The sequence below is a fragment of the Eschrichtius robustus genome, chromosome 6, assembly GCF_028021215.1.
Source record: "Eschrichtius robustus isolate mEscRob2 chromosome 6, mEscRob2.pri, whole genome shotgun sequence".
Taxonomy (NCBI): Eukaryota; Metazoa; Chordata; class Mammalia; order Artiodactyla; family Eschrichtiidae; genus Eschrichtius; species Eschrichtius robustus.
This window is the reverse complement of record NC_090829.1, coordinates 133,437,027-133,464,681: the sequence shown is the minus strand read 5'-3', so window position 1 is coordinate 133,464,681 and position 27,655 is coordinate 133,437,027. Positions and strand designations below refer to the sequence as shown.

The following is a 27,655-nucleotide window of genomic DNA, read 5'->3' as shown; positions in this document are numbered from 1 at the left end:
AAGATGATTTACAACCAAAGATTGTATGTTCTCCATGGAAAAAAAGACATGTTAACAAGGATAATGCTCATAAATGAAATACATGATAATTACTACTATGTTATCCATAGCTATCCTATTATTTAGTGTTCTTACAGCCTCTGTAAAAAGACTTGCTCTGATGGATTTCTGTAGCAATGCTTTAAAAATTTAAAAATATTGAGATGAAATTCACATAACATAAAATGACCCATTTTTAAAGTGAACAATTCAGTGGTATTTAGGACATCACAATGTTTTGCAACTACCATCTCTAGTTCCAAATAATGTTCTTTACTCCAAAAAAACTCCATACCCATTAAACAGTTGGTATACCAATGCTTTTGAATGACATATGGAGAGAATTTCAAGAAGCTGTAGAAGTGTTTACATGGTTGCCAAAGCTTTTTTTAGTTTAGCTAAATCAGTTGGGAGGAGTTTATAATCAGAGGATTTAAAGAGCCTCACATGATGCAATCAGAACACTGGTTAAACCATGGAACACCGATGAAAAGAATTCAATTGTGTGTCAAGGATGGCCGCTGGCTTTGAAGATATGACACATTCCTTTGCAAATAGAAAAGCCAACAAAAATGTGGGCAGTGAGTGTGTGGGTTCCTTTATATGCATTTTATTAGCAATTATAGAATTATCTATGCAAATTTATCATAAGATGTCTAGGCAAGCATTGCATGCCCACCAGCTTAAGGTATAAAAGGCCCTGTGCAGGACGAGAACTTCATTCATTCTTGGGTAACTTGCTCTTTGCAATCTATCCAAATCCTTCTCAACTCCTGCCACCATGACTCATTACTTCTGCTGTGGAAGCTACTTCCCAGGTAATCCTTGCTATGGAACCGATTTCCACAGGACCTTCAGAGCCACACTCCTGAACTGCGTCATGCCCGTGGGCTCTCCCCTGAACTACGGTTATGGATGAAATGGCTACAGCTCCCTGGGCTACAGCTTTGGTGGTAGCAACATTAGCAACCTAGGCTATGGCTACGGTGGCAGCTTTTGCCGGCCATGGGGCTCTGGCTCTGGCTTTGGCTACAGCACTTACTGATAGACCATGGCTCCAGATGACTACAGGACTCTTCGATCATTACTCTGTGCACAGAACAACCTGAAAAACAAAGTGTCTTCCTGCTTCCAGATATGCTTGAAAGATACATCTTCCATCTTCTCGCTGACTTCTTGCTGAAATCCTGGTCTTTGATGATGCTGAACAAGTCATCCAGGCATAAAATGCTGAACTGATACTCATCTACAGCCAAATCAAGATACATTTCTCTGATATACCTGAATTTTTACTAGTGAAGCAGGCAGTTTGTCTCTTATGGTCGCTCTGCCCATGTATCATTAAACTCTACATCAACATCAATGCATTACAATTAGGTGTGAGTAGGAAGGGGTTTTGCTGTTCGTCTCAATAAATCAAATTCATTTAGCACAAATAGTTTTGTTCTGGTTGTTTATTTTATGATGCTTTTTTGTTTGTTTGGTTTTTTTTGTACTCATCAACCACTTTCAACATGTAATGGTGAACTTCAATCAAATCTTATTCTGATTTCAGACTGTACACCAAGATAGGGTGATGCCTAATAATTTTGTCCCTTTATGTTGAGCTTTCAGTTGTTAAAAATTCCTTTAAAAAGTCCTAAATTTAATCCAAATACAGATGACCCTTGAACAATGCAGGGGTTAATCCATGTATAGTTTATGTTCAGCCCTCTGTATCTGAGATTCTCTCTGACTCTGTGGATTCAACCAACTGTGGATTGTGTAGTACTATAGTATTTACTATTAAAACATATCCACATATAAGTGGGCCTTTGAAGTTCAAACCCACTCTGTTCAAGAGTCAACTGTATAGTCTGTATACCACAGTTGTTAGTGTTTCTCTATGCTGATTATAAACAGGAACATTTCTTAGTTGTTGAATGTTAAAAAACATTTCTTTCCTCCTTTCATTAGTGACACAATTCCATCTTGTTTTTTCCCCTTTTCCTGCTGTTTATGGAACACAGTCTAGAGAGATCTGAACCCCATAAACTGTTGGAAAATGTTCACTAAATGGACTGAGTTATGACACTCTGTTTTTAACACATCCTAAGATTTGGTCAGTAAAGGGAAGCCGACAGCTAAAATCACATAGTATTTTTTTCCCTTTTTGATTGATGGGTTTTATTTTTCCTACCTTCTTCACCTCTGATTATATATATAGCTGTATTAAAAATGAAGCATTTATTCTTTGGAATGATAGTTGCCATCAAAAGCACTTGAAATGATATGTGGTCTGCACTTAGAAAATGCTTCTTATCTTCTTTCCTGAGAAACCTCTGCTCTGTTTGAATGAAAGCTCATGCATTCATGTATCAAGTATTTATTGCACCCCTGCCTGTGTCAGAGAAGATGCTCAATAACTGTTCATTGATTTGTTAAATCTCTGCTTTATGGGTGCAAAATATTGTAGAGTCCAATATAAACTTCATTTATGTATGAAGTTATTGGGCTCTGGCCACTGTGTTAAAACTTGAGGCACTGTAAAAACCTGCAGCAGTCTCTGGCCTGAGACACTGACTATCTTCAAGAGATACTAATTCAACGGACACTCACCAAGTAGCTACCACACCAAGCATTGTCCTAAAATTTGGGGACAGAGAGATAAATAAAACACAATTTTGACCCTCAAGAGTTAAATATACTTTATTCAATATTTACAGGAAATTTAATAGTCTCCTATTTTATGTCAATTAACATGTTATAAATGATTATCCAAAGACTCATTTCCTTACAAGGACCCAAAATATGAGACAGCCTATAATAAGGTATACATGTATATATATATTTATATATATATCCCTTGATTTGGGTTTATCCAACTTTCCTCATGATTAGATTCATGTTTAGCATTTTTTGGTAGAAATGCCATAGAAGTGATGCTGTATCCTTTTCATTGCATTGTATCAAGAGACACTTTATGTTGGTTCATGTAAATTTGGTTGGTGGTTACCTTGATCACTTGATGAAAGTAGTGTCCTTCACGTTTCTTCACTGCAAATTTGCTATTTCTCCCTTTGTAATTAATAATTAATTTGTGTCGATACTTTGACACTATGTAAATATTCTATTCCTTATCAAACTTTCACCCACTATTTTAGGATCCATCATTCACAATTTTCTAATTTTCTAATTCCTTCTATATTTATTATTTGGCATTCTACGTAAGAAAGAAATTTCTCTTCTCCGCACTTATTTTTTTGTATGCTTATTTATTAGTATCAATATCTATATCAATATGGGCTTGAGGATTCTTATTCCACTCAGTGTGTTACCATCCATTATTATTATTATTAATTTTGATGCTCAAATTGTCCCAGATTTGGAGAGTCGGGACATCTTCATGCTGGCTCCTTTGTCCTTCAGAAATGGCCCCCATTGCTGTTTGATCAATGCCTTCCTTTCTGGCTCAACAAGATATTCCAGGCTCATCTTGAACTTTTCTCCTTCAGTCATGGAAGTGCTAAATCCCTTAGGTGAAGACTGGTATTAAGAAAGTATGATATAGGTGTTAAGTATACTTATTGCTATGGTATCATTGCTACATATGCTAATTTCTATCCTCTCATATGTTATAACAGTCATTGCTATGACTGTCAGTCATTCTTTCAGATTTAATAATGACACACTGACGAGCTGCACTGGAGCTCTGGGTATGGTGGAAAAGTTCATTGACAGGAAGAATTCACTTTAGGGTAAGAGAAGGGTGGCTGACCTTTAGGCTGGATGAGGTCCTCAAATGCGTAAAGATCTAAAGTTTAAGAGTATAAAGATCTAAAGTTTTGCTCTAAAGTTCAAGTGACAACACAAGTTGCCCTAGTACCCCACCCTGTTCTTCAACGAGATTTTCATTTAACCACCTTATCTCTGTTTCAGCCCCAATCCTGGTATTTTTCTTAGTGTTCTGAGGCCCAATCCTCCCTGGGAATTTGAAGGGAAGATCAACTTACTGTTGCAGTAGTTCCCTCCTCTCATAGCTTCTCCTTCTTTCTGTTTTCACTTCATCTCCTTTCCATCATCCAGACCTTTAGTTAATCTCCCCTCAACTGATGTTGTCCCTACGATTATCTCTGTCATTGTTGGCTTCCAGCCTTTGCTATAATTTAATGGGTTCTAGGGAAGGGGAAGGAAAAAAATCTGTATGGTTGGTCCACCTGTCATCTTGAACCGAACATAAAGACCTTAATGAGGGACAAGCAGGGATTAAGTACAACAAAAACTTATCTCTTTTTCTCCTGTAGTAATTATGTAAGATACAACAAGAGATAATTTTAATAAAACAATAACAGGTTTTTTGAGGCAGATTTCATTATCTACTATATTACTGAAGAGGAAACCAGTGTCGAAAAGTTTAATTTGTTTGAGGCTGCATCATTCATTTGTAAAGAAAATGTCAAGCTATAGCTAGCCAAGGATGATCTGACTCTAAATCCATCTCTCCACTCTATCATATATATGAGATATATATTTAATATATATTATATATTAATATATTAAACAATATATAACAATCATATATATAATATAATAATATATACTTTATATATTAATATATATTTAATATATGTCATATATATATAATATCCTATATATATTTTTGGCTGCATGGCATGTGGGATCTTAGTTCCCTGACCAGGGGTTGAAGCTGGGCCATGGCAGTGAAAGTGCTGAGTCCTAACCACTGGACTGCCAGGGAATTCCCCCTCCCTCCATACAACACTTTTAAAGCTATAGAGCTCTTTCCCAGAAGTACCCCTGTTTGATGCACTTTTTTTTTTTTTTTTTTTGTGGACCATTTTTAAAGTCTTTATTGAATTTGTCACAATATTGCTTCTGCTCTATGATTTGGGTTTTTGACTGCAAGGCATGTGGGATCTTAGCACCCCAACCAGGGATTGAACCCGCACCCCCTACACTGGAAGGTGAAGTCCCAACCACTGGACCACCAGGGACGTCCCTAATGCACTTCTTATGCCATAAGTAACTGTACCTAAATGTACATATTGATTTACAGTTTACAGAATACATCTATAGAATTTTATTTAATTCTGACAATTGTCTTGGGAAATAGGTATCATTAGGAATTTGACAGAAATTAAGTAATTTTCCCAAGTGGGCAAATATTTACCAACTGGGAAAGCTGAGCCTTAAGCCAAGGTATCAAGCTGAGGTCTTCTGATTCCTTCCAAGCACATTATTCTGCCACTGATAACAGAGGCAAAACATTCATTATGTGCTTACTGATTTGACCCTAAATGAGGTTATGAAGGTCCTCCAGTATTTTCATAAGCTTGCCAAATAATCTTAATAATTATTAGGCTTCATTCTTTACCTTGGTACCAAGTCCTTAGGTTTTCCCATCTCATTATCTCTACAAAATGGTGGCAGATCTTCACTCCTAATTTCTGCCTCCATTCATACCCTTATCATTTCTTGCCTGGATTAAAACACCTGCTGCCTATCTGGTCTGCCGGCAATCTCCAAACCATCTTCCATACCACAGATGAAATCATCTCTTAAAATGCCAATCTAATGACATGACTTTCTTTCACAAACTGGTTATTTTGTGCTTACTTACTGATTTCAGGATAAAGATGAGTTAGTGGCTCATAAGAACACCGATTTCTCTAGTCTCATTTCCTACTTCGTTATAACACGCTTCCCTTTCTCCTGCAATGGTTCTTTGCTGTCTTCTGCCCTCTTCTTCATCCAGTGAACTCCTACGGAGCTTTCAGAAGGCCTTCCTCTACCCCAGGGGTCCTCCCTTGTTCCGACTGAAAAGCTTCACCTCTGTTTACTTTAACATGGCAGTGCTCACACTACTCTCTGCCCACCAACCAAGACCACCTGGAACACATCGTAGTCAAACAAAGTTGGGCTTATGACTTACTGTGATGATGGAGATCATGCAAATGAGAAACTGTAGGATGTCTCAATAAGAGGGTTAGGAGGGGCTTGTTCTAGGATTTGGGCTTGAAGGAGTTGATTTTGGAGAGGATTAAAAGAGGCAGTGGTCTCTTCTGGATTGGATACTGTCTGTAAAAAATTTCCACAAAGTTAGTGGTTTAAAACAACACAAATTTACTCTTACAATTTTAGAGGTCAGAAGTTCAAAAGTCAAGGTATTGGTAGGGCTGTATTCATTGTGGAGGATTTCATTTCCTTGCCTTTTCCAGATTCAAGATGCTGCCTCAGTTCCTTGGTTTGTGTCTCCTTCCTTCACCTTCAAAGACAGTAGCATAGCATCTTCAAATCTCTCTCCCTGATCTGACTCTGACCCTCCTACGTTTCTCTTTCACTTTAAGGATCCTTTTGATTACATTGGGCCCACCCAGATAATCCAGAATAATCTCTCTACCTCTAGGCTTGTGGATTAACAACCTCAAAGCCCTTTTGCCATGTAATATAACATATTCACAGGCTCTGGAATTAGGATGGCGGCATCTTTGGGGGACCATTAGTCCACTTCCCAGAGGTAACATCAGGAAACAGACCTAATTCTATGATGGGTATTTTAACAACTTTTACTGAGGAAGTGGAACAAAGCTAAAGCTGTCATTGGTAAAAAAAGCAGTAGTCACTGAAGATGATGTTTAGTCATTTTTGTGGTTCGTATAGTGTTCTTGTTTTCATCAGTTCTCTGGTATGGCTACAGAGTGGTCTTGTTTTTGTCTCTCTCCATCATTGTCACAGAGTGACCTTGTCTGATTTGATGTTCTGAAGATTGTGTGTGGGAATCAGGGAACGCTCTGGTTTACCATTAGTGTTTTCAGGGCTGCTGTTTATCTTTCTCACCATCATTAATTGGCAGGTCTGATTCCCTCACTGTAGCCTGTATGCTGTAAGGTTTTTGAGGACAAGCACAATGCTTTATTCAATGTTCTATCACCAGTGCTGTATCCCAGACACCTGATAAATATTTGTTGAACTAATATAATTATTTAAAGCCATAGAGGAAAAAGCCTACTCCCTTGCTACTTAAAATATGGTCAGCAGACAAGAAATATGGGCATCACCTGGGAACTTGTTCAAAATGCACAATCTCGGGTTTTCCTCTTCCAAATTATACTCTGCACATTGACAAGATCCTCAGTGATTTGTGTGCACATACAATTTGAGTACTGGCCCAAGTCCTGTTGATTCTTATCCCAAAATAAGTAGAGAAGGAGACATATCTCATTGTTGATGTTTAAAGTGTTGATGAAATGGTGTTAACATTTTCAGCAAAAAAGGAAAGTTAAAAAATTATTTTCCTATACTTTTGTTCAATTTTTTATTGCTATTTACAGAAATACTAGTTTATGTTTTTTCATTTTTATTGAGAATAGAAAAAAAGCACTTAAAATTATAGCAGGAGAGCTTTCTATTAGATAAATGGAAATATTTCTTGCTTCTAAGGCCTGCCAGGCAGAGACCACTCAGAATGTTATATGACTCCTGAGTATGTTGAATATGGTTGTCTCTAAAAATACCCTGTTATTCCTCAGACACCAATTCCTTTTCAATTCCTTGACTTGCCTCTGAGGCTCCTGACATTATCTTTGACAATGATATTTGCATTACAGTATTCTGTTCCATTTTCTTCCCTTTCCAATCATCCTACCCTTTTAATAACCTGCTTTATGCCTCATTATTTCCATTTTGAAGCTTCTATGTCCTACGCACTTGGTTGCAATGACAGAATTTTCAACACTTTCCTAATGAACAGCCTTAAATTTTAAGATAAATCTTTGGGACACAGGTCCTAATTTTTTTAATTTAAATTTATTTGTTTTTATATTTAGTTTTTGGTCAGCAAAGACTTTGAAGAAATGATGCTTTTAGTAGATTGAACTTGCCATCATTTTTTGTTTGGCTGCAATAGGAAACACTATTTTCAAGGTCATCAGAAGAACACGATCTCAGGCCTTCCAAAGGGTAGCTAACAAGCAAGTTGAAATGTCATGCTTCTACTCATCAGCAAGTCTGTCTTAGCACCGAGGTAGCACAACAGACCATAACTTCTCGTACTTGATCCTTTTCACTAACTCAGCTTGCTGGTTGGTTCTGTGCTTTAATTTTATACACATTTCCAGTTTCTGGCTCTAACTCTCTCTTTGCGTCACAAGTAGTAGACCTCAGCTCCTCCATTTTGCATCAGCAGGAGTAGAGGGTAGATGCTAAAAAGGACCTTCAGATCCCACTAGTGACTAAAAGCTTGCAGAAAAAATGTACTTTCCTTGGAATTTCTTTTTCATATTGATTCTGAAACACATGTGAAATGTTTCTGACCAGAGTCAGTGGGCCTATTATGCATCCAGGCATTGTTGTGGTGTCACATTATTTCTTAAGAAAACCACATGGGTTCTACATCAAATAGCAAGCTTCGTTAATTAGGTGATTGCTCTGATAATTAACTAAGTAGCCTCACAATGTGGCTTAGCTCCAAAAGTGCTGAGATAGCAAGGCATTGAAATTGTGTCTCAAGTTAGTCCCAAGTCTTGGTCAGCAAGTTCTGGCCCATGTCATGTGACATTTTTGGGGTATGTTGCATGGCAGTCATATTTAACTGCATGTGATCTTGACTTTAGACCAGCGTTTTTGACTTTGGCTCTGTTGACATTTTGGGCTGGATAGTTTTTTGTTGCTGGGGGGAGGGGAGTGTTCGGTGCATTGCAGAATGTTTGGCAACATCCCTGGCAAAGCAGCATCTCACCAGTCATAACAAGTGAAATTGTCTCTAGACATTGCCAAGTCCCCTGGGGAGCAAAGTTGCCCATGATAATAAGTTACATCAACTCTGCTTATTAATCCTGGCTAAGAAGGTGTCTCCTTTTTCTCCTTCACCATTTTACACTCATCCCATTTTAAGTTGTGTGTTTTGTTAAAGAGGACACCTTTTCAGATGGCTATACATTGAACAGTACAAATTTCTCGAGGAGTGATCAAAGCACTTTATTTATTTTTTGGCGTGCCACGTGGTTTGCGGGATCTTGGTTCCCCGACCAATTATTGAACCTAGGCTACGGCAGTGAAAGCACTGAGTCCTAACCACTGGACTGCCAGGGAATTCCTCCAAAGCATGTTATTGGAATCACTTGGGCTGCTTATTTAAAATGCAGATTCCTAGGCCCCAGCACAGATCCAGGCAATCAGAATCTACAGGAACAGAGCTCAGAAATATGCATATTAAACAAGTATCCAAGGAGATTCTTGCACAGACTAAACTTTGAAACTACTGTGGTGGAATGTCTTGTAGAGGTTTCAACATTTCTCTTCTGCAATTCTGTCACTGCATTTTGTGTTTTAAAGTGATGGCAGCTGGGTGCTCATGAGTGTGTCTTAGCAGGGGTGTGTAACACAGTGAACAAAAGTACTCTATATAGTTGCATGCTTAATTGACAAAATCCAGTGGGAGAGGGTTGAATTGTAATCTTAGCTTACCAGTAATTTTGATGTTAGGATCATTCAATGGCTAAGGTGGTGAGTCCCAGGTTGTCAACTTACCTCCTGTTACAGTCGAAAGACTTGGGACCCAGGCAAGTGATTTGCATAAATTCTTACAGCAAGTGAGTGACTAAATTTGACTTGGAGTATTCATTCATTCACTCATTTATTCAACTGATATTCATTGAAAACCTACATCATGCCCAGTAGTGATCTAGGCACTGAGGAATCAGGGCTGATTAAAGACGTCATTTTTGCTCTCCTTGAAACAAGCATGTTGCTGAGGCAGGTATTAATCACACAAATAAAGGTTAAAGGACTACAAGTAGGAGGGAGATGGTGGCCACTATGATAGTGTAGGTGGACTTTGGCTACTCAGGGACCACAGAAAGGCCTCCCAAGGGAAGTGACTGAACTAATATCTGAAGGTTGATGGGAGCTGAGGAGGACAGAGGAGGGAAGATAATTCCATGTAGAACAAACAGAAAGTGGCAAGACACATGATATATTTGAAGATCTAAGATAGTCAATGATGTCTAATCAGAGTGAGTTGAGGGCTTTTAGGTCAGATTAAAGATTAAAAAAAAATCTAAAAAGCAATGGGATGCTACTGAATTTTTTAAAAATTATTATTATTTTTTGGCTGTGTTGGGTCTTTGTTGCTGTACGCAGGCTTTTCTCTATTTGCTGAGAGTGGGGGCTACTCTTTGTTGTGGTGTGTGGGCTTCTCATTGTGGTGGCTTCTCATTGCAGAACACGGGCTCCAGGCACGTGAGCTTCAGTAGTTGCGGCACTCGGGCTCAGTATTGTGGCACACAGGCCCTAGAGCATGGGGGCTTCAGTAGTTGCAGCACATGGGCTCAGTAGTTGCGGCATACAGGCTCTAGGGAACATGGGCTTCTGTAGTTGTGGTGTGCAAGCTCAGTAGTTGTGGCTCGCAGGCTTGGTTGCTCCACAGCATATGGGATCTTCCTAGACCAGGGGTTGAACCCTTGTTCCCTGCATTGGCAGGTGGATTCTTAACCACAGCACCACCAGGGAAGTCCTGAAATATTTTTAATGTTTGTTTGTGTGTGTGTGTGTTTGTATTGTAACCAGATCTACATTTTGTAAACACTTTGGCAATGGGAAGCAGTGTGTAAGGAGGGAAACTGTCAACTTGATTAGTTTTGCAGTCACCATAGCAGTGTAGGTACATAAGCTGGTAGCTTGAAGTAGGTAGTGTGCCAGGCTGAATAAGCTGCCCCCAGAGTTGTCCACTCTGAATTTCTGCAACCCATGAAAATGTTACCTTACATGGTAAATGGGGCTTGGCAGAAGTGATTAAGTTAAAGATCTTCATATGGGGAGATTATTTTGGATTATCCAGGTGGGCCCAATGTAATCACAAGGGTCCTTATAAGAGGGTGGCAGGAGGGTCAGAGTCAGTAGTAGGAGATGGGATGATAGAAGTGAGAGATTGGAGTGATGAAAGGAAGTGGTCACAGGCCAAAGAATGCAGGCCACCTATAGAAGCTGAAAAAGGCCAGAAAACAGATTCTCCCCTCAGAGCTTTCAGAAGGAACTGGCTATGCTGACACCTTAATTTCAGACTTCCGGCTCTTGGAATTTGTGATAATAAATTTGTGTCTTTTTTAGTCACCAAGTTTGTGGTAATTTGTAGCATTAGGAAACAATAAGAAATAGAGTAATGAAGTGGACATTGATAGAAATTAATGGATCCAAGAGAGTGTTAGAAGGTAAAAGTGACAGCACTTTGTGACAGACTGGATTTGCAAATGCAGGGGAGGGGGGTGTCAAGGGTGACTCCTAGGTGTCGAGATTCTTATTATTCAGATGGTATCACCTCACTGCTGGGTGTAAATATTAATTTCATATCAAAAACCAGATGCAATTTCTGAATATGAGGCCCTAGACAACAATAATTAAATTTTGTATGCAAGTTAGTAAATTGCCTGAAAGGAAGTCATATTTTGAGGGTCTCAGTGTCTGATTACCAGATAATAGTAACCCAAAGGCATTAGGAGGATTTTAAATTAAGGGTCTAAGCAAGCAACCTCCTTGGGATAACTTTACATTCTGGAAGCATGAAAATTTTCTTTATTTTCTTCTTGCATCAATGATTAGATGTTGTCTCTACTGGCTATTGTATTATCTCTAATTGTCCCAAATACCTTACAGAACCGTCCAATGGGAGGACCTCAGCACTGAATTACAGGTGTGCCAGAGTGTTGCGGCTCTTAGTCCTCCAGCTGATCTGGACAGGACCTGGGGTGCCAGAGCTCCCAGGATGGCTATCTCTTCCCAGTGAGTCTTGTCAGATTATCCCACTGTACCCTAAAGATGTGTAATGATGTACTTTGATGCTGTAATGGGAGAATGATTGAGAAGCACTGCCCTTTGGTATTCCTTCTCCCAGTGTCTTCCACGGATGTCTTGCATCAGAATTCCTGGTAGGGATATGATCCTGATAGATGGTTGTTAACCCACTTGTTAAATCTACCTCCCTAACAATTCTTAATTTCATCCCCTTGCTAATACTGCCACCTAGTTAGTGAAGTAGCTTTTGTGTAACTGATTATCAATCCGGTGACTATTCTTCCTCCTTCTTCTAGGTTGCCAGAGCCTGCTTCACATGATCCGGGCAGAAAGTGCCCAATACAACTTTTCTAGCTTCCCTTGTCATTCGACCCTGGGATATGATTCAATTCTGGACAATGGGACATAAAAGGAATCCATTGGAAGACAAATAGGAAATGAATTCCTGCTCATTGCACAATGAAAAGGAGCTTTGAGAGAAGTCCTTTTTTTTTTTTTTTAACTCCTCTATTTTTAGATGTTGATGTGAATGAATCTGAAGCATTGACCTGCTGCAGTGATTTTGCAGCCATGAGAAGACAGAGAATCACACCTCTGAACCCTGACGTTGTCAAGCCCTGGAGCAACCTGGAATTGCTTACGCTCTCATTTTCCATTATTTGTGAAAAATAAACTCTTTTCATTTAGCAACTTTCAGCTGGTTTTGTTTTTTGTTTTTCTTGTTTTTTTGGTTACTTGTAGCCAAAATAATGCCTAAAGGATACAATTTTAAACCTGGTCTTCATACCTCCAGGGTTTCCCAATTCTAATTCATCTTCCACACTGTCAGAGTAGTGATCTCTCTAAAATGCAGAACTGATTATGCCAACTCTAGCTTAGTGTACGAGTGACTCCCTTTTCCTCCACAAAACACACAGTCTCATATGTCCCCTGACTGTCTCTCCAGCTCCAACTTCCATTAATTCTTCTGTCACATGCTAGGCTACGGCCCCACTGAATGATCAATGTCTCTTGGAAGGCATTGTACTATTTAACACCGTTAAGACTTTGCTTCAAACACTTCTTTCTAGAATATCCTCTAAATCCACTATCTTCCTAACTGATGTCCATTTTCAAGACCCAGTTCAAATATCTATCCCTTTCATAATGAAGCTTTCCATGGACATTATCCCTTACATCACGTAGAATTGTCCACTCTCTGTTTCACCCCCTGAAGTCTGCAAGAGGGCAGTGTGGACTTCCAGGGTAGAACATATAACATTGCATGTTCATTTATTTATCATTTTCCATTTAATTACCATTTCTAATTTGTCTTTAGATTTCTAGCACCTAACAACATGCCTGGAATATAGGAGATGCTCAATAAATATTTGTAGGAATAAATGAAAAGAATGAAATATAATTTTTATATTATAGAGTAACACTGATGTATATTCTAAAATTCATTTAAAACATTCCCTTGTAATTTTTCTCTCATTTTTAATGAATTATAATATCTTGAAGCTGGAAACTTTATATCTGAAACTGATAAGACGAGAACTGTTTTATTGTGCACACTGGAATTGACTCTATTTCTATGATCTGTACACAATACATTCTTGCTCCTTTGTAGAAAATCAAAGAGCAAGGTTTTTCCCTATCTTTATTCATGTCACATTTTATTTGAAATCAAAGAAATGTGAAAGAAGAAATCAGATTATTTATTAAATAACATCTTAACATTGTTATTAAAAGATAAAGGGTCATGAACTTTATCTAAACCAATAAATACCCAGCAATGATTTGTTCAATACCATGTCATTTCATATATGAGAATATAATATTTTTCTGTTTTTCAAACCTCCATGTCAAATGACCCTAGTTTTTGAGAAACTCACAAAAGTAAGACATTTTAACTGCAATTGGTTTAGCCCGCTGCTGCTTTGCACCTGGGGTTCCCTACACTCACACTTCCCCTCAAGTTGGAAGGCATTAGAGAGACCACGGACCTTTCTGTGATCTAGCTAAGGAGAAGTTGAATTTGGATATGGGAGATAGATTTATGTGGTTTTCAGTTATTTCTGTGTCTAATTAGGCTATCTCTAGCCATCCATGTATGGTGATGGCTTCCAGGAATTCTCTCCCATCTACTCTTCCAATTCACCCAGAATTTGTGACATGAATGTGCAGGACCAGAAGTCACATCTCAGTATGTATTAGCCCATGGCATCCAGCGTAGAATGAGTAGTGGAAGAAAAAATTTGAAATGGTGGAGCCCAAAGCTCGTCTATGGAAAAAATATTATAGAAGCGTGTCAGGCAGTTATGTAGTAAAAACATTTTTTCAAAATTTTATAATATTTGTGACTTTTATTAGTGTTTAAATTTGATTTATCAATTTAACAAATGTTTATTTTTGTACTGAATTTTATATTTTTATGTTTACTGTTTTTCATCAAGAGGCTTCTCAACATTGCATAGACTTCAGGCTCTACAAAACCTGGATCATCCCTAGATAAACCTATATTATAATAAAGCTTTCATAGACCCAATGTAAGGTTAAGCTAGCTACCGATTTTGTTTTTAAATAACTTGATAAAGCATGTATTTCCCTAAAATTTTCTTGTGTTATGATTTTCTGCAGAATTTCTAGAGAAAATTCTGAATGCTCTTTGTAAATACGGCTTAAGTTTTTAAAAAGACAACATATTTTAATTTTTATTCACCATTACTACTCAGATACAGAGTTGGGTATTGTGCCCTGCAGGGCAAAGCTAGCATATTGTCAGACTGGGTAGGCAAGTGAGAGGGGACCTTATTTAAACAGAGCATCATAACTGAATTTTAACATTAACTCAATCTTTTTTTCTTTCCATTGTACAATGATATTTTTGTTCAATTTTTCTTTTTTTCCAAATATTACCAGTTTTTTTCTTTATGGAGCAGGGCAATGTGATGATGGCAGAAATAAGACATAAATTATTCTATGATTTTTAGAGAATGATCTGCTGTTGAATGCCTTTATATTTTGTGAGTGAAGCTAATTGTAATTCCCTGGCCTTATTTAGCTATAAGTCACATGAAGTGTTTGAATTTTAAATGCTGAATCACCCTAGGTGGTCATACAGCTTTGTTCGTGATCAAGGACGGTGCAAGAGCACGGTGTATTTTCAAAAGTACCTCTGTTATAATTAACCAATTAGTGGTTGAAACACTGTCACAGTTTTGCATTTTTCCAAGTGTCCCACCTTGTCCTTGGAGTCAGCCTGTGACCTCTATGTGCCTCCAGAAATTTAGGTCTTAGCTGCTAGCAACAGGAAGGAAATTTACGTCTGAGATCTAAAGTAAAATTTTGGGGGCTAGTATGTAATATGTATCTGTTCTGTGCCTTTCTAAGAATGATTCCTTGCAGTTCTGTGCCTTTTTATTTCCGTGCCATATGTCCTCTTTTGCTGTATTTTCTGTAAATTTTCTCTTAAGTGCCATTCCGAGGAATATCAATGCAGGTATCTGAGAATAATTTTTTAAGTCTTGCATGACCCAAGATGGGTTTGATCAATCTTATTCCTCCTTTAATTCATATTTGAGGACTAAGTTTCCATTTAGAGAGAAGAATGATTTTCTTTCCCAATCCTGGGGTGCATGATCATTCTAAAAGTGAAATAACTTTGATTTAATATTGTCACCTGGCTCTTTACAAGATCATCACATTTGTTAGATAATCTGGTTTTATTAGATCTAATGGAAGAAAATAGTGTACATTTTAAGGTAAAATTTCCCATTAATATTTCTGTTTTTATCCTGTTATTATTTTCAACATTTACTTTGAAAAGCATAGTAGACCAACAGATGATATTTGACAATTTATTTCTAGGATCAATCCACAAGCTCCGTTTTTTTTTTTTTTTATAATTACAAGATTATTAGTTCAGGCAGTGGTTTAGAAATGTGATGTTAAATATAGTTCAGGCAGGTACTATAATTAAAATTAAAATTATATCCAGTTTTGTAAACAGGGTAGCTATAGATAGAGGGGAAAAAAGGAGTCTTTCCAATGAACTCTTTGGCATTCATCTTGCATACTGCAAAAAAATTCTTTAATCAAGTGAATACTAAGAAATATCTCCATTTTGAGGCTGTCTTACTATGTATTTGTTATTTCATTTATTAATTTATTCAACACGTATTTTTTGAATTCCAACTGTGTGGTATGGACGTTCAAAGAGCAAGAGGACTGAATAACAGTTAACAACGTCAGAAAATTTCTTGGTAGTGTAACGCCTGCTCACAGAGGCTTGTATCTAGGACCTACAAGACCCAGTGCTTTGAAGTCTCTGCAACGTGTATTTTAATGAAGGGACACAATTTATTTGAAGGGATCCTGTCCCTGTGTTCTATCACATGAGAAATTTCTTAAGCAAGTGTAAAGATGTCTTAAGCAAGCAAAACAAACGAATGAGCTATTTGTGAAGCAAACTGGTGTCAATGAAAATGACGCCTTGTGTTTTCCGCCACACCCCATAGCCAGGGTATATAAAGGAGGATGGAGAGTAGGGAATCCATCACACTGAGGAAACGCATTCCACTGCTATCTAAGCCCCCAACTTCAGACACCATGTGCTATAACAACTTCTCCAGCACTGACTGTCTTCCCAGGATGCTACTGGGGCAGCTACAGCTACCCCCTGGGGTATAGTGATGGTGTGGCTACGTCAGCACCCACTCCCCAGTGGGCTATGGTTTTGGCTATGGCTACAATGGCTGTGGGGTTTTCGACTACAGAAGATTCTGGCCATTTGCTCTCTATTGATTTGCTGAAATACCCGAGGCATGGAATCTTCTCTCCCAAGGCTGAGAGGCATAATTCCAGGTCCTCATGTGCTCATCAACCTCCTAGTCGCTGCTTTTCAGACCTAGCACCAGAGTCTCAAGGGAAGAAAATGAAAAATCACTTGATGCCTCCAGCCGCCTTCCCTGGATGATGTTTGTGGGGACATTTGCAGAAACTTGACACCCAAACATGTATTACTTTTGAATTTTTCACCATGCTCATGACGTTTGTCATCATCAAGTTGTGGATGTGTCTGTCAAATTCTCAAAAAACTTGTCTCAACCATCATAATATTCTCACCTGAGTGGAGTTTCCTTTTTTGGTGGGTGCATATTTTTTGGTACATTGAGTGGGGAGGGAAGTGGATTTATTTTTCTCATGTGCGTGTTAAAAGCAGTGAGAAAGCAAATAATCCTTGATCTTTTGTGATAAGCAGGCAAGAGGGGTTTGCTTATGATTAAAAAAATCCTATCTTAACCTTCCTTTAACTCTGTGACATCCACCTCCAATTCTGGTGCCAATGGTACACCATTCATTGCTTGGTGTACCATCTCACCACTCCTGCTCCTCTTCAAGAGAACAGAACATTGATGGCCTATTTCACTTATTTCTATATTAGTGCAAATGAAACCCACTATGTTCCCTCTCCCAGGGACTAAGGATTGTAGAATAAAATGTTATGTCCCCTATTTAAGGATTCTGGGGCATCTAGAATAGCTATAGATGTATTTTAGGAGTCTGAGAGTCTTTTAGGGGAAGGATAAATCCCTTATCTCAAACCACCTACGGTATCTACTTTACAGCTTAGAAGCACCAGTTTAGAAACAACGATGGAAAGCTTCTTAATCTTTGTAGAATCAATACCAGGTAGTGAATTTTACTCTTAAAATAGCCCCTTTTCATAGACCTGAAGATATATCAGCCTTTCTCTGTGTTCTTTTAGAGAGGAGAGTAGTATTCTTTTTATAAGCCAAGTCAATAATGTCTCAATCCTCTTGTTGAAAACATTTTAGGTAGAGTACAAGTATTCTTGGTGACAGCAGGATTTGGCTAAACTCTGCTCTTCTATTGAGTGTCTGCATGTGGCATGTTGCATATTTTTCGCCTTAGTTATAAATGTAAAGGCTATTTGGAGAGATCATTTTAGAAAACAGTATTTTCTGCACCGTATTTCATCCAACAAATATCTGTTTAAAAAAAATTCAAAAGACATCTTGTTTAAGAATTGACTTAGTAGATTCTTTTTCAGTAGACTATCGTTATAACCAGTAAAATGTCCAGTTTGAAACTTTCTAGCAGCCGTAGGTTGATGCATGCTGAGAACTGTAACTTAACCAAACATGCAGGTTAGAATAGCATAAGAAAAGAAAAGGGTTTTTTTTTTCAGGAATTAGAGGGTCAGATTGAGGTTAGAAACTGTCTGACTGTTCTAGAATGATGACTGAGTTATAAAAAATTTGTGCTTGAAGAGACCACAGAGAACATCTAATTCAGTGTTTCTGAAGTTGCAATATGCAGGAACATCACCTGGGCAGCTGGCTTAAAATGTAAATTCTTGTGCCTCACGCCCAGGAGTTCTGACTGGGTATATCCGAGGTATGATCCAGAAAAAATTTTTTTCCCAGCTTAATTGAGGTATAATTGACAAATAAAAATTTTATATATTTAAGGTGTACAACACGATGTTTGATATGTACATACATTGTGAAATGATTACCACAATCAATTGAATTAACATATCATTCACCTCAGATAATTACCGATTTTTTTTTTCAGGTATATGATGTTGACATCACTAATCTTCAGGGAAATAGAACAAAACCATAATGAGTTATCATTCCTGTTGGAATGGCTTTCATCAAAAAGATAAGAGATAGTAAGGGTTGTTATCTCTTATAGGATGTTGGAGAAAAGGGAACCCTTATGCACTGTTGATGGGAATGTAAATTGATTCAGCCACTATGGAAAACAATATGGAGGTTTCCCAAAAATTAAAAATAGATTTACCAAATGATTCAGCAATCTCTATTCTGGGTGTACACCAAATGGAAGTGAAGTCATTATCTTGAAGAGATATCCACATTCCCATGTTCATTGAAATATTATTCATAGTGGCTAAGAAATGGAAACCACCTAAGTGTCCACGGAGGGATGAATGGATAAAGAAAGTGTGGTATAAATACAATAGAAAGTTATATTTATTGTTTTGTATTGTATTCAGCCTTAAAAAAGAAAGAAATCTTGTCACTGGAAACAACATGGATGAACCAGAAATCTAAAGTTTTTAGAATTACCCCAGGGATTCTACATCAGGTGGTCTGACCCCCATGCGTTAGGAAGCACTGCTTCAGGCCATTACACACACACACATGCACGCGCACACACACACACTTATTTATTTATTTATGCTCAGGTAACTGAATCTTGATAAAGGAAAATCATCTACATCTCAACAGGATAAGGGCAGAAGAAGGAGTCCTTTTTATCCCCAAGGACATACAAGAAGTACACTGAAGTACAATGTCTGTGCTTGGCACCCTTCAAGCACAGACATGGTACTGGGACTGAAGTTTCTGATGACATGCTCTGCTTAGAAGAAAAAAATGTATTTTTGGTTGATTTGATAAATTAATACTTTCCTAGGTAATAAGAAAATGTTCTACATTACTTTATGTCAGGTATTTTTAACTGTAATTCACTCCTATTACATACGTTTTTAAAAAAATGCTTGTACTCAGATCCCACCCTTGGAAATTCTCACAGGAAGATCTTCTATGCGTTCTGGAAGTTTGTATTTAAAAAGTTCTCTATAAGTAATTTACCTTTGGGTTACCAATTTGGGACAATTACAAGGTCCTTATTCATTGCTTTTTATTTCCCATCCTTTTCAGCCTCCTCCACTTATCTTGAATCTAGGAATGAAGAGGTTTCATCTATATTTATATAGGGTTCATAAATATGAGAACAGAATAAATACCATTTTACAGATAAAGTGAAAAGAAAGAGTAGGAAGAACATTTGATGTTGCATTCAGGCTCAGCTGTGGTCTGTAGGGAGTATGGCTAGCTATTTGTTTCTAATTGTACATGAGTTTTGGTATTGAGCTGGGCCAGTTAAGTGTTCTGCACATAGTAGAAACTCAATAAATATGGCTGGGTCATCTGACAAATTTCCCCAACAAACATGAAAAAGTTATCAAACATCCATTTGCTAACATCTCATAACTATTCTTTAATTCATAGCCTTTTGCAGGTTGGAAGCCTGATGTCTGTGCATTTTATAAGTTGGATTCATCGCAGAAGGTCACACATGAAGAAAAGTGTTATTTTTATTTCCGAATTTCCCATTAATTGCTTACTTTTCCGAATTACCTGAAAAACTAATCTACGTATATTTAAGATTTCCATGCTGAATAAAGCCTGTAGCTGAGAAAGGTGACTTAAATACTTAAAGACATCTTTTTTTTTTTTTAATTTATTTTTATATTTATTTTTGGCTGTGTTGGGTCTTTGTTTCTGTGCGAGGGCTTTCTCTAGTTGCGGCAAGCGGGGGCCACTCTTCATCGCGGTGCGCAGGCCTCTCACTATCGCGGCCTCTTGTTGCGGAGCACAGGCTCCAGACGCGCAGGCTCAGTAGTTGTGGCTCACAGGCCCAGTTGCTCCGTGGCATGTGGGATCTTCCCGGACCAGGGCTCGAACCTGTGTCCCCTGCATTGGCAGGCAGATTCTCAACCACTGCACCACCAGGGAAGCCCACTTAAAGACATTTTATCTACAGAAGAACGTTTGAGAGAAAAAGAGAGAGAGAAAAAAAATATTTTCCTCCTATATTTTAGGATGTTTCAGAGTAATTCTTCCTGGAAGAAAGGCATGGCTAGAGAATATTCTGGAGTATTTTCTTGAATTATGAGTCTGTGACTAACTGTTGCACTTAGAATCATACCGCATAACCCTTTCTTGAATCCAGAGTGTAGTGTTATTTCTACTCTGCTTACTATTTTCCTAATGACTTATTTCCATAACCAACTTGACTCCACAAAGGAGGGGTTTCGAATGCTGCAAGTTCCTTTAGAAATTTGTTTTTCACATTTTCACGTTCTATGTATCAATTATGTACTCATGTCTCTCACGAACGTCTACCACCTGGATTCCGGATTTCTGTCCTTTTACCTAAACCCTCTACTCGAATTGTTAGGTTTCCCAATTCCTTGATTACTCAGAAGTAGTGATTCATTAGTCATAGCTGAATATATGAATGCTGATTTGTATTTACCTGTGTGGTTCACAGGAGTGGTTTAGAGCCCCAAAGAGTTTTCCAAGACTAACTTTGATAGTAAATCTATTAGTGATACCCTGTTAAACATTTCCCAAGTTTTCTCTTAAGGCTATTTTGAAGGCATCGAATATCTGCCTTCTATCACAAGTTGATGGAGGAATGTTCTCCAAGTGTGACTCTTTTTGTGACTAGAATATTTGATTACACTAACCAATAAAGTTGTTGGCCATAAAATTACTACAGTGGAGATTGCGAAGATGGCAAAGTCATAGCGAGCTTGGTACTGGTAGGAAATTTTATAGCATATTTACATTGTTCTTGCAAATAAGAAATGACCAAATGATTTTCCCTCCCTCCCTCATATTTTTTCCTGTGTCTGCATTTTCTTCTCTTTCGCTTCTATATCTTTGTCCTCAAGTTTTTACTTCTTAGAGGACCACAAGATTCACCTCTATTCCCATAGATCATATGAAGGCAGGGTCAATTTCTAACTAGATTTATGAGCAGTTTCTCAGCACGAAGAGATCAAGAGAAGCCCCTTCCCAGCACAGAGAAATCTCACAGTTGCAAAAAGTCATCATTTTCAAAGATTCACACTGGCTTTGCCTTGTAGACTCAAAAAAAAAGCTTTCAGCTACAATGGATACCTAAGGAAGATTACCAAGTACCTTACAAGTCAGAGTTCTTCTTCACCTACTGAAGATACTAAATGAACATAAACATAAAACACTGAAGAATCAATGGATGACACTGGCATTTGATAAAATTATTCAAGGTGAATCTTTTTCTTATCCAAAGAAGGTTTTGCTTGCTCTTTTGCCCCAAACTTCAGACACAGGAAGTGAAGCTGAAACTGGAAATGCTTCATACTTACATGGCTCTGATTTTTGATTTCCCATAATTCTCTTTCAGCCAAAGGAGCCATCCCAAATGTGATAGCTGCTGCCCAGTGGATATGTTCAACCCATGGCTTTACGGTGGCAAATGTGTAAATAAATTTTTCTTAAAACCAACCAACCAAACAACCAAACAACTGCCCACCCAACTACCCACCCAACCTTGTGTACATCCTAGAATAGCATAATAACTTTGGAGCTAAATATTTGGTAAGCATGTTTTCATCCCATTGCTCTCTTATGACACTGAAATCCTTCTGAACTGGGTTTATTTGAGATTTTAGGTGAGGTCATCACCTTGAGCATATTCTAGTATAATTTTTCAGTCATTTCAATGATAAAAATAATTAGGTAAAAGAACTAATATTTTATATATTCCTGGGCTTGTAGTACACTACTCTTCTTCACAACTCCATGAGTTTGGTTTTATTCAAGGTTCTGTTATCCTCATTTTACACAAGAGGAAACTGGAATTCAGAAAGTTCAACGATGTGTTCATGGTCTCAAAGCTGGAGGATGGCAGAACTGGATTTGTAATCTGGGTGTGTTTGATGCTGAAGCCTTGCTATCTGCCTCCCACTAACCAGAGTCGACTCGAATTGCATTCTATAGATCTGTGTGCTCCATGAAGGGCTATTATCTATCTTGATCACCACTGTGTCCCCAAAATAAAGCACAGCATTGGGCTCATATTAAGCCCTGGATAAATGTCACATGAATGAAAAGACAAGATGTTATTTTCAAATTAAAATAAAGAATCCTTAATCATGGCAATGAGATCCTTTGAAAATCTTTTGTTCAAATCTGAAAACAGCACTATTTGCTTTGTTTGTTTTTTTGACACTCAAGAGAGATTTATGAATGTGTTGATTATGAGCCCAGAAACAATTTCCTGAGATGGAGGAGTGGGCTGCGGATGCCGTTTGGTTAGGATCTACTGATAGGATGAAGCAATGACATCATTCAGCAATTTCACGTCCCCCAGCTCTCTCAGTGTCATTCATTCAACTGTGTCTCTTAGAATTTTAGAGATATCAATTATAGAGTATTTTTCAGTACCATTCATCATAAATGTCAAAAATGATTTGATGTTCTGCCTTAAAGGAAGAGATGAGTAATCTACGCAAAATTGCACAGTCCAAAGGTAGAAGGCCAGTGAAGAAGGAAGTAAAGGGAAGGGAAAGAGACTTGCTCATCTGACAAAGATTTCCTCCTTGATCAAACTCTAATCAGCCTCCACTGAACCCTCTTCTCAACTAGGCTCTGACTTTTGGTTTCCCGTGTTTGTCTCTGCATTGTCCAATTTTAGCAAGAAACCTGCTAATTCAGTTAAACAAGAACCCCTCTACCACACCCCCCCCACCAACCTCGATGTCTGATCACCTTCAATACCTGATCTGGTTCCTCATCTTCCACCACCTCCCAGTCTGATCTCTCTGGACTGCCTTCAGCAAGAATCCTGTTAGGTTGGTTTAACCTGAAACCAACCCCCTCTCCCCTTACCCTTGATATTTCTTCTTAGTAATTTTCCATCCACTGATTCCCCCCTGCTCCTTGGCTAAAAATTCCCACTTTTCCTTGTATTCAAAGTTGAGCCCAATCTCTCTACACTATTACAAAACCCGTACTACTACATTGTAGTAGCTCCCCTTGAATAAAGTTGGCCTTACCATCTTTAACAAGTGTCATGAATAATTTTTAAAACACATCTCAGTTCTCAGTTTTCCTTGTCTGTTTTTTCAAATTTTGTTTTCATAATTTAAAATATCAAGAGAAACTTTCCTTTGTTATCTGAGTGCTATGCTACACACTCCCTGGTCCTAACATCAATCTTAAAGTTTAATTCATCTTTACAATTTTATAGCTACACAAACTCCTACTATAATCTCTGCTCCACTAGGTCCACATAACATTTTATAATTATGGGATTTAGCTGCATATATTTATGTTGATTGTAGGCTTGTTTGTTTTGCTTTTGCTTCCAGTTTGAAAGGTTTGCTAGATCTATGAGCTCTTTGAAATCTATATCTCAAATCCTGGTGTAGAGCTTTATGAAGCATGAGGACATTCAGTAAATTCCTGTGGACTAAAAACATGGTTTGGTGTTGCAACCAGCACAGTTTTTGTTGTTGGGAAGTCTGATAATTGGAGGATTGAATTTGGAGTCCAGTTTAATCCCAGACTTTGAAGACATGGCAGTAACTTCTCACTTACAGAGACAAAACCCATAAAGAAGAATTCTTGAGGAGTTAATCAAGCTCAAACTTCTTTCAAGAATAATGAGGATCTCTTCTTTTTTCAATGAGATCTAAGAGTTTAATAAGAATTTTAATTCCCTTGATTTAAAGAATGAAGGAGGTACATTTCTTCATCACAGCTATACGAGTCACTTAGGAAGAAGGATCCCATTACGTGATGGCTGTAGACATCAAACTTGCTGACTGATCAAATCTTTGTCTCCTGGACAATGTATTATGACTTCTTCCCTGACAACTTCAACCCCAATGGCTACTGGGGAAATTACGGGTATTCCCTGGGCCACTGTACTGACTGTGGATATGGTAACATCCTCTTACTTGTGGGCTGTGGCCTGAACTATGGCTATAGAAGTTACCAACCCCTTAGCTATAAAAGATATTAGGCAACAAGAGCCTATTGATTAATCTGCATATCTGAGACCTTGGCACTTCTGGGACATTTTACTCTTTTGTTTCCTGTCTGATTCCACCTTTCTTTGAGCCCCAAGATGATGCTTGACCAAATCCAGCTTCTTTATACACTGGATCAGTTTCACTTCAAGATGTATCATGTTTAGATGATAAGTCTTTGAATTTTTCCATAAGTTCATCATTTAGGCTGTGATTCTTATTTGAAATATGTTCTGCTCTAATACATTTGACAGTGGTTTTCCATCTTGAGGGCACTTCTGTTTTTGCCTCAAAAATTTATCTGAGTTGACAAAGAACCTGTGGTCTGAATATCTGTTTTTTGGTTTAAATATGTTTATGGTGGTCATATTTTCAGTTACATTGTACAATAAAAATAACATTTTAAATCCAATAAAATGAAGATTGATTTTTATAGATTACCAAATGATGTTAGCTCTAATATCTGGGCTAACTCAAATGGGATTGGTGATGTCCAGGTTAATTTGATTTGATTATTAATATGCAAAGTCCAGTAATGAAGTCAAACCAATTTACTTTGGATCCTAAATAATACAGAATGACTGTTTATGTTGATGTATACATTACGTTTACTGAAGTATACATTATGTTGAACATACATTTCTCTATCCTACTATATTCTCTTTAATTTTATCTCCTGTCTAGAACGATGTTTCTCAATGTGTGGTTTCTGGACCAGCAACATCAGCATCAACTAGGAACATTTTAAAACAGCAAATTCTCAAGCCTTTTATCTCCTCCCCCCAAGACCTACAGAGTCAGCAGTATGTGTTTTAACAAGTCATCCAGGAGATTGTGATGTATGCTACATCTGTGAAATACTGCTATAGAACATTTAGTGTATTTATTCATCAAATTAATATAGAATAGTTTTAGTTAACTGTTTGTAAGATTAATTAGATTTGGAATGACAAAAGAAAACAATGATTTTAACATACATTTATACTGTACCTTATGATTTCACTGTATATTCATCTACATTATGTTATTAGAGCTTCACAAAACCTCACAAATTAGGAAAAGTAGTTGCCTCTTCTTTACAACTTTGCAACTGAGGCAGAGAATGTGGTGTTATTATCAAAGGTCAGGCAAACAATATATAAATTCAGACCAGAATTTATATTTTCTACTATTGTGGTCCTTTCATTATATTACATGTTGACCAAATTATACTCTAATAAGTGATAAAAGCAGAAATATAAGCAAGTCCATGCAAGGCTTAAATACATTCTTGGATATTTTATGTACTTTTTGAAATAATAAAAAAATACATTAGTTCATTTTGGCCTTTGTACCTTAAAGGCTAACACTTTGTTCTTCTACCTAATATTAAATATAGCTCCAATAGGATCCTTTATATGATTTGAATCCTGATGGATTCAACATGATCAATCCAGAGTTAAATAGAAATTCAAATATATTCTTTTCATTAACATTTCCAAAATATACATCAAGCTCCATGCCATATTCTGTTACACTTTTCTAAACAACGCGGTATTTTAAAGAACTAAGTAAACATTGGAAGAATTATTATCGTTTTATTAAATTCATACTTTTATACAATAATCTAGGTTTTTCTTATTTCAGTCATCTCAGTGGGCGTTTTTCTGGCAATATTGATCATATCCTAAGGAACAGTTAAGTGAAAGCCAGTTGGTTTAATAATTTAAATATATGTAAGATGTAAAGCATGTTCACAAATGCTTTAAGCTTCGTTGAAAGGCTAATGTTACATTTCTGATGTGTTCTTCTCATTCTCAGTGCAAGTGGGTAGTTAATCATGTAAAGTCATGTTTCTTGAGGGTAGGTTATTGAGAGAAACATGAGGGAAACTACATTTGTAATTTATCTCACGTGGTTGACCCTGTAGAATGCTGCATTCTTCTAATTACTTATTTTCTCATGTCTGGTAGATCTTGGTTAGCATCAAGGCTATTTAATGAACTTAGAGCCTAAACGTGGTTCATTATTTCATGACAAAGGAAAAACAGTGAAAACATTGAAACTTCATTAAAAAGTTAGTTGAAGATAGTGACCATCCTCAAAAACTGATTACTCATAAACATAAAAATATATTTCCTCATCATTGATAAATATCAAGTGATCACTGAACACAAGGTAATTGCAATTAAATTGTGGACTAGATTCTCAAAGAAAATAAAGATTTCTAAATCTCATGAGATATGATTAACAGAAGATTTGCCTTAGTTTTTGAAAACATCTATAATGGGTTCAATCATGTATCAAAAATTTCTTGGGGAACAATCTTTGGTATCTTTAGCCACACAGTTTAGACAACATTAATAATCACTTTTGTGTGGCCAGAAGATGTCTGCAATCTCACAGGCAATATTAGGTAATATAGTAAGAATATTCCTTGTTGTTTGGAAGCCTGAGTTTTGAAGGTTAAATTGGGAACCTGCTTTTACCAAAAACTTTGATGACTCTTCAGTAGCTTCCCCATTATAGGGACTAAACTAATTCAAGGAACATTGGGCAGTCAGTCATCCTCAAACAATTTTAAAGAGTAATGAAAATACCTAAGAACAAGGTGCGTATTTGTTGCCATACCTTTCAGTGGGGGTGTATAAAAGGCTTGGACAGATGGAGCAAGTCATTCCCAGTAAACGTTGTCTTTGCCACTCAACACTCAACTCTTAACAAAATGTCCTGTGGCTTCTTCAGTGAAGACATCTACCCAGGTTCCTACCGGGGCAGTTGTGGCTAACCCCTGGGCTACAGTATTGACTGTGGATATGGCAGCAGCTACTCCCCAATGGGCTATGGCTTTGGATGTAGATATGGCAGCTCCCGGCCACTTGACTACAGAAGATATTGGACATTCGACCTCTGTTAATCAACTTCTAACCACGAGAACTGTACAATGTGTCCTCAGGAACCAAACTTGAAGCAATGTTGTACTAACAGCTTTTTTTATGTGTTAAACTGTGCAAAGTAGAGTGAACATAAACTTTGTGGATTGAACTTTATTTGAAGTCTCAGTTTTTCTTGGTAGATTACTGTACCTTAAGATTTTAAATTCCCAGTATGTTTGATTTTCATGTTTCCCCCTAAATTCTAGTTCAGTTTTTTCCATTGATTTCCCTATTCTAATAAATATACTTAGCCTATAAACGTGATTTTCAATTTCGTTGTGTTCTC

General features: G+C 37.5%; 2 protein-coding genes across 2 annotated transcripts; both read left to right on the top strand.

Moving 5' to 3' along the window:
- Positions 1–820: 820 nt before the first annotated feature.
- KRTAP7-1 (keratin associated protein 7-1) lies at positions 821–1,084 on the top strand. Its single transcript, XM_068545746.1, is given in 1 exon segment — positions 821–1,084. A coding segment is annotated over 1 exon segment (264 nt).
- An 8,622-nt stretch (positions 1,085–9,706) lies between these two features.
- Positions 9,707–16,614, top strand: KRTAP8-1 (keratin associated protein 8-1). The gene is given in 3 exon segments (XM_068545696.1): positions 9,707–9,796; positions 16,415–16,499; positions 16,502–16,614. Coding segments are annotated over 3 exon segments (288 nt in total).
- Positions 16,615–27,655: the final 11,041 nt, after the last annotated feature.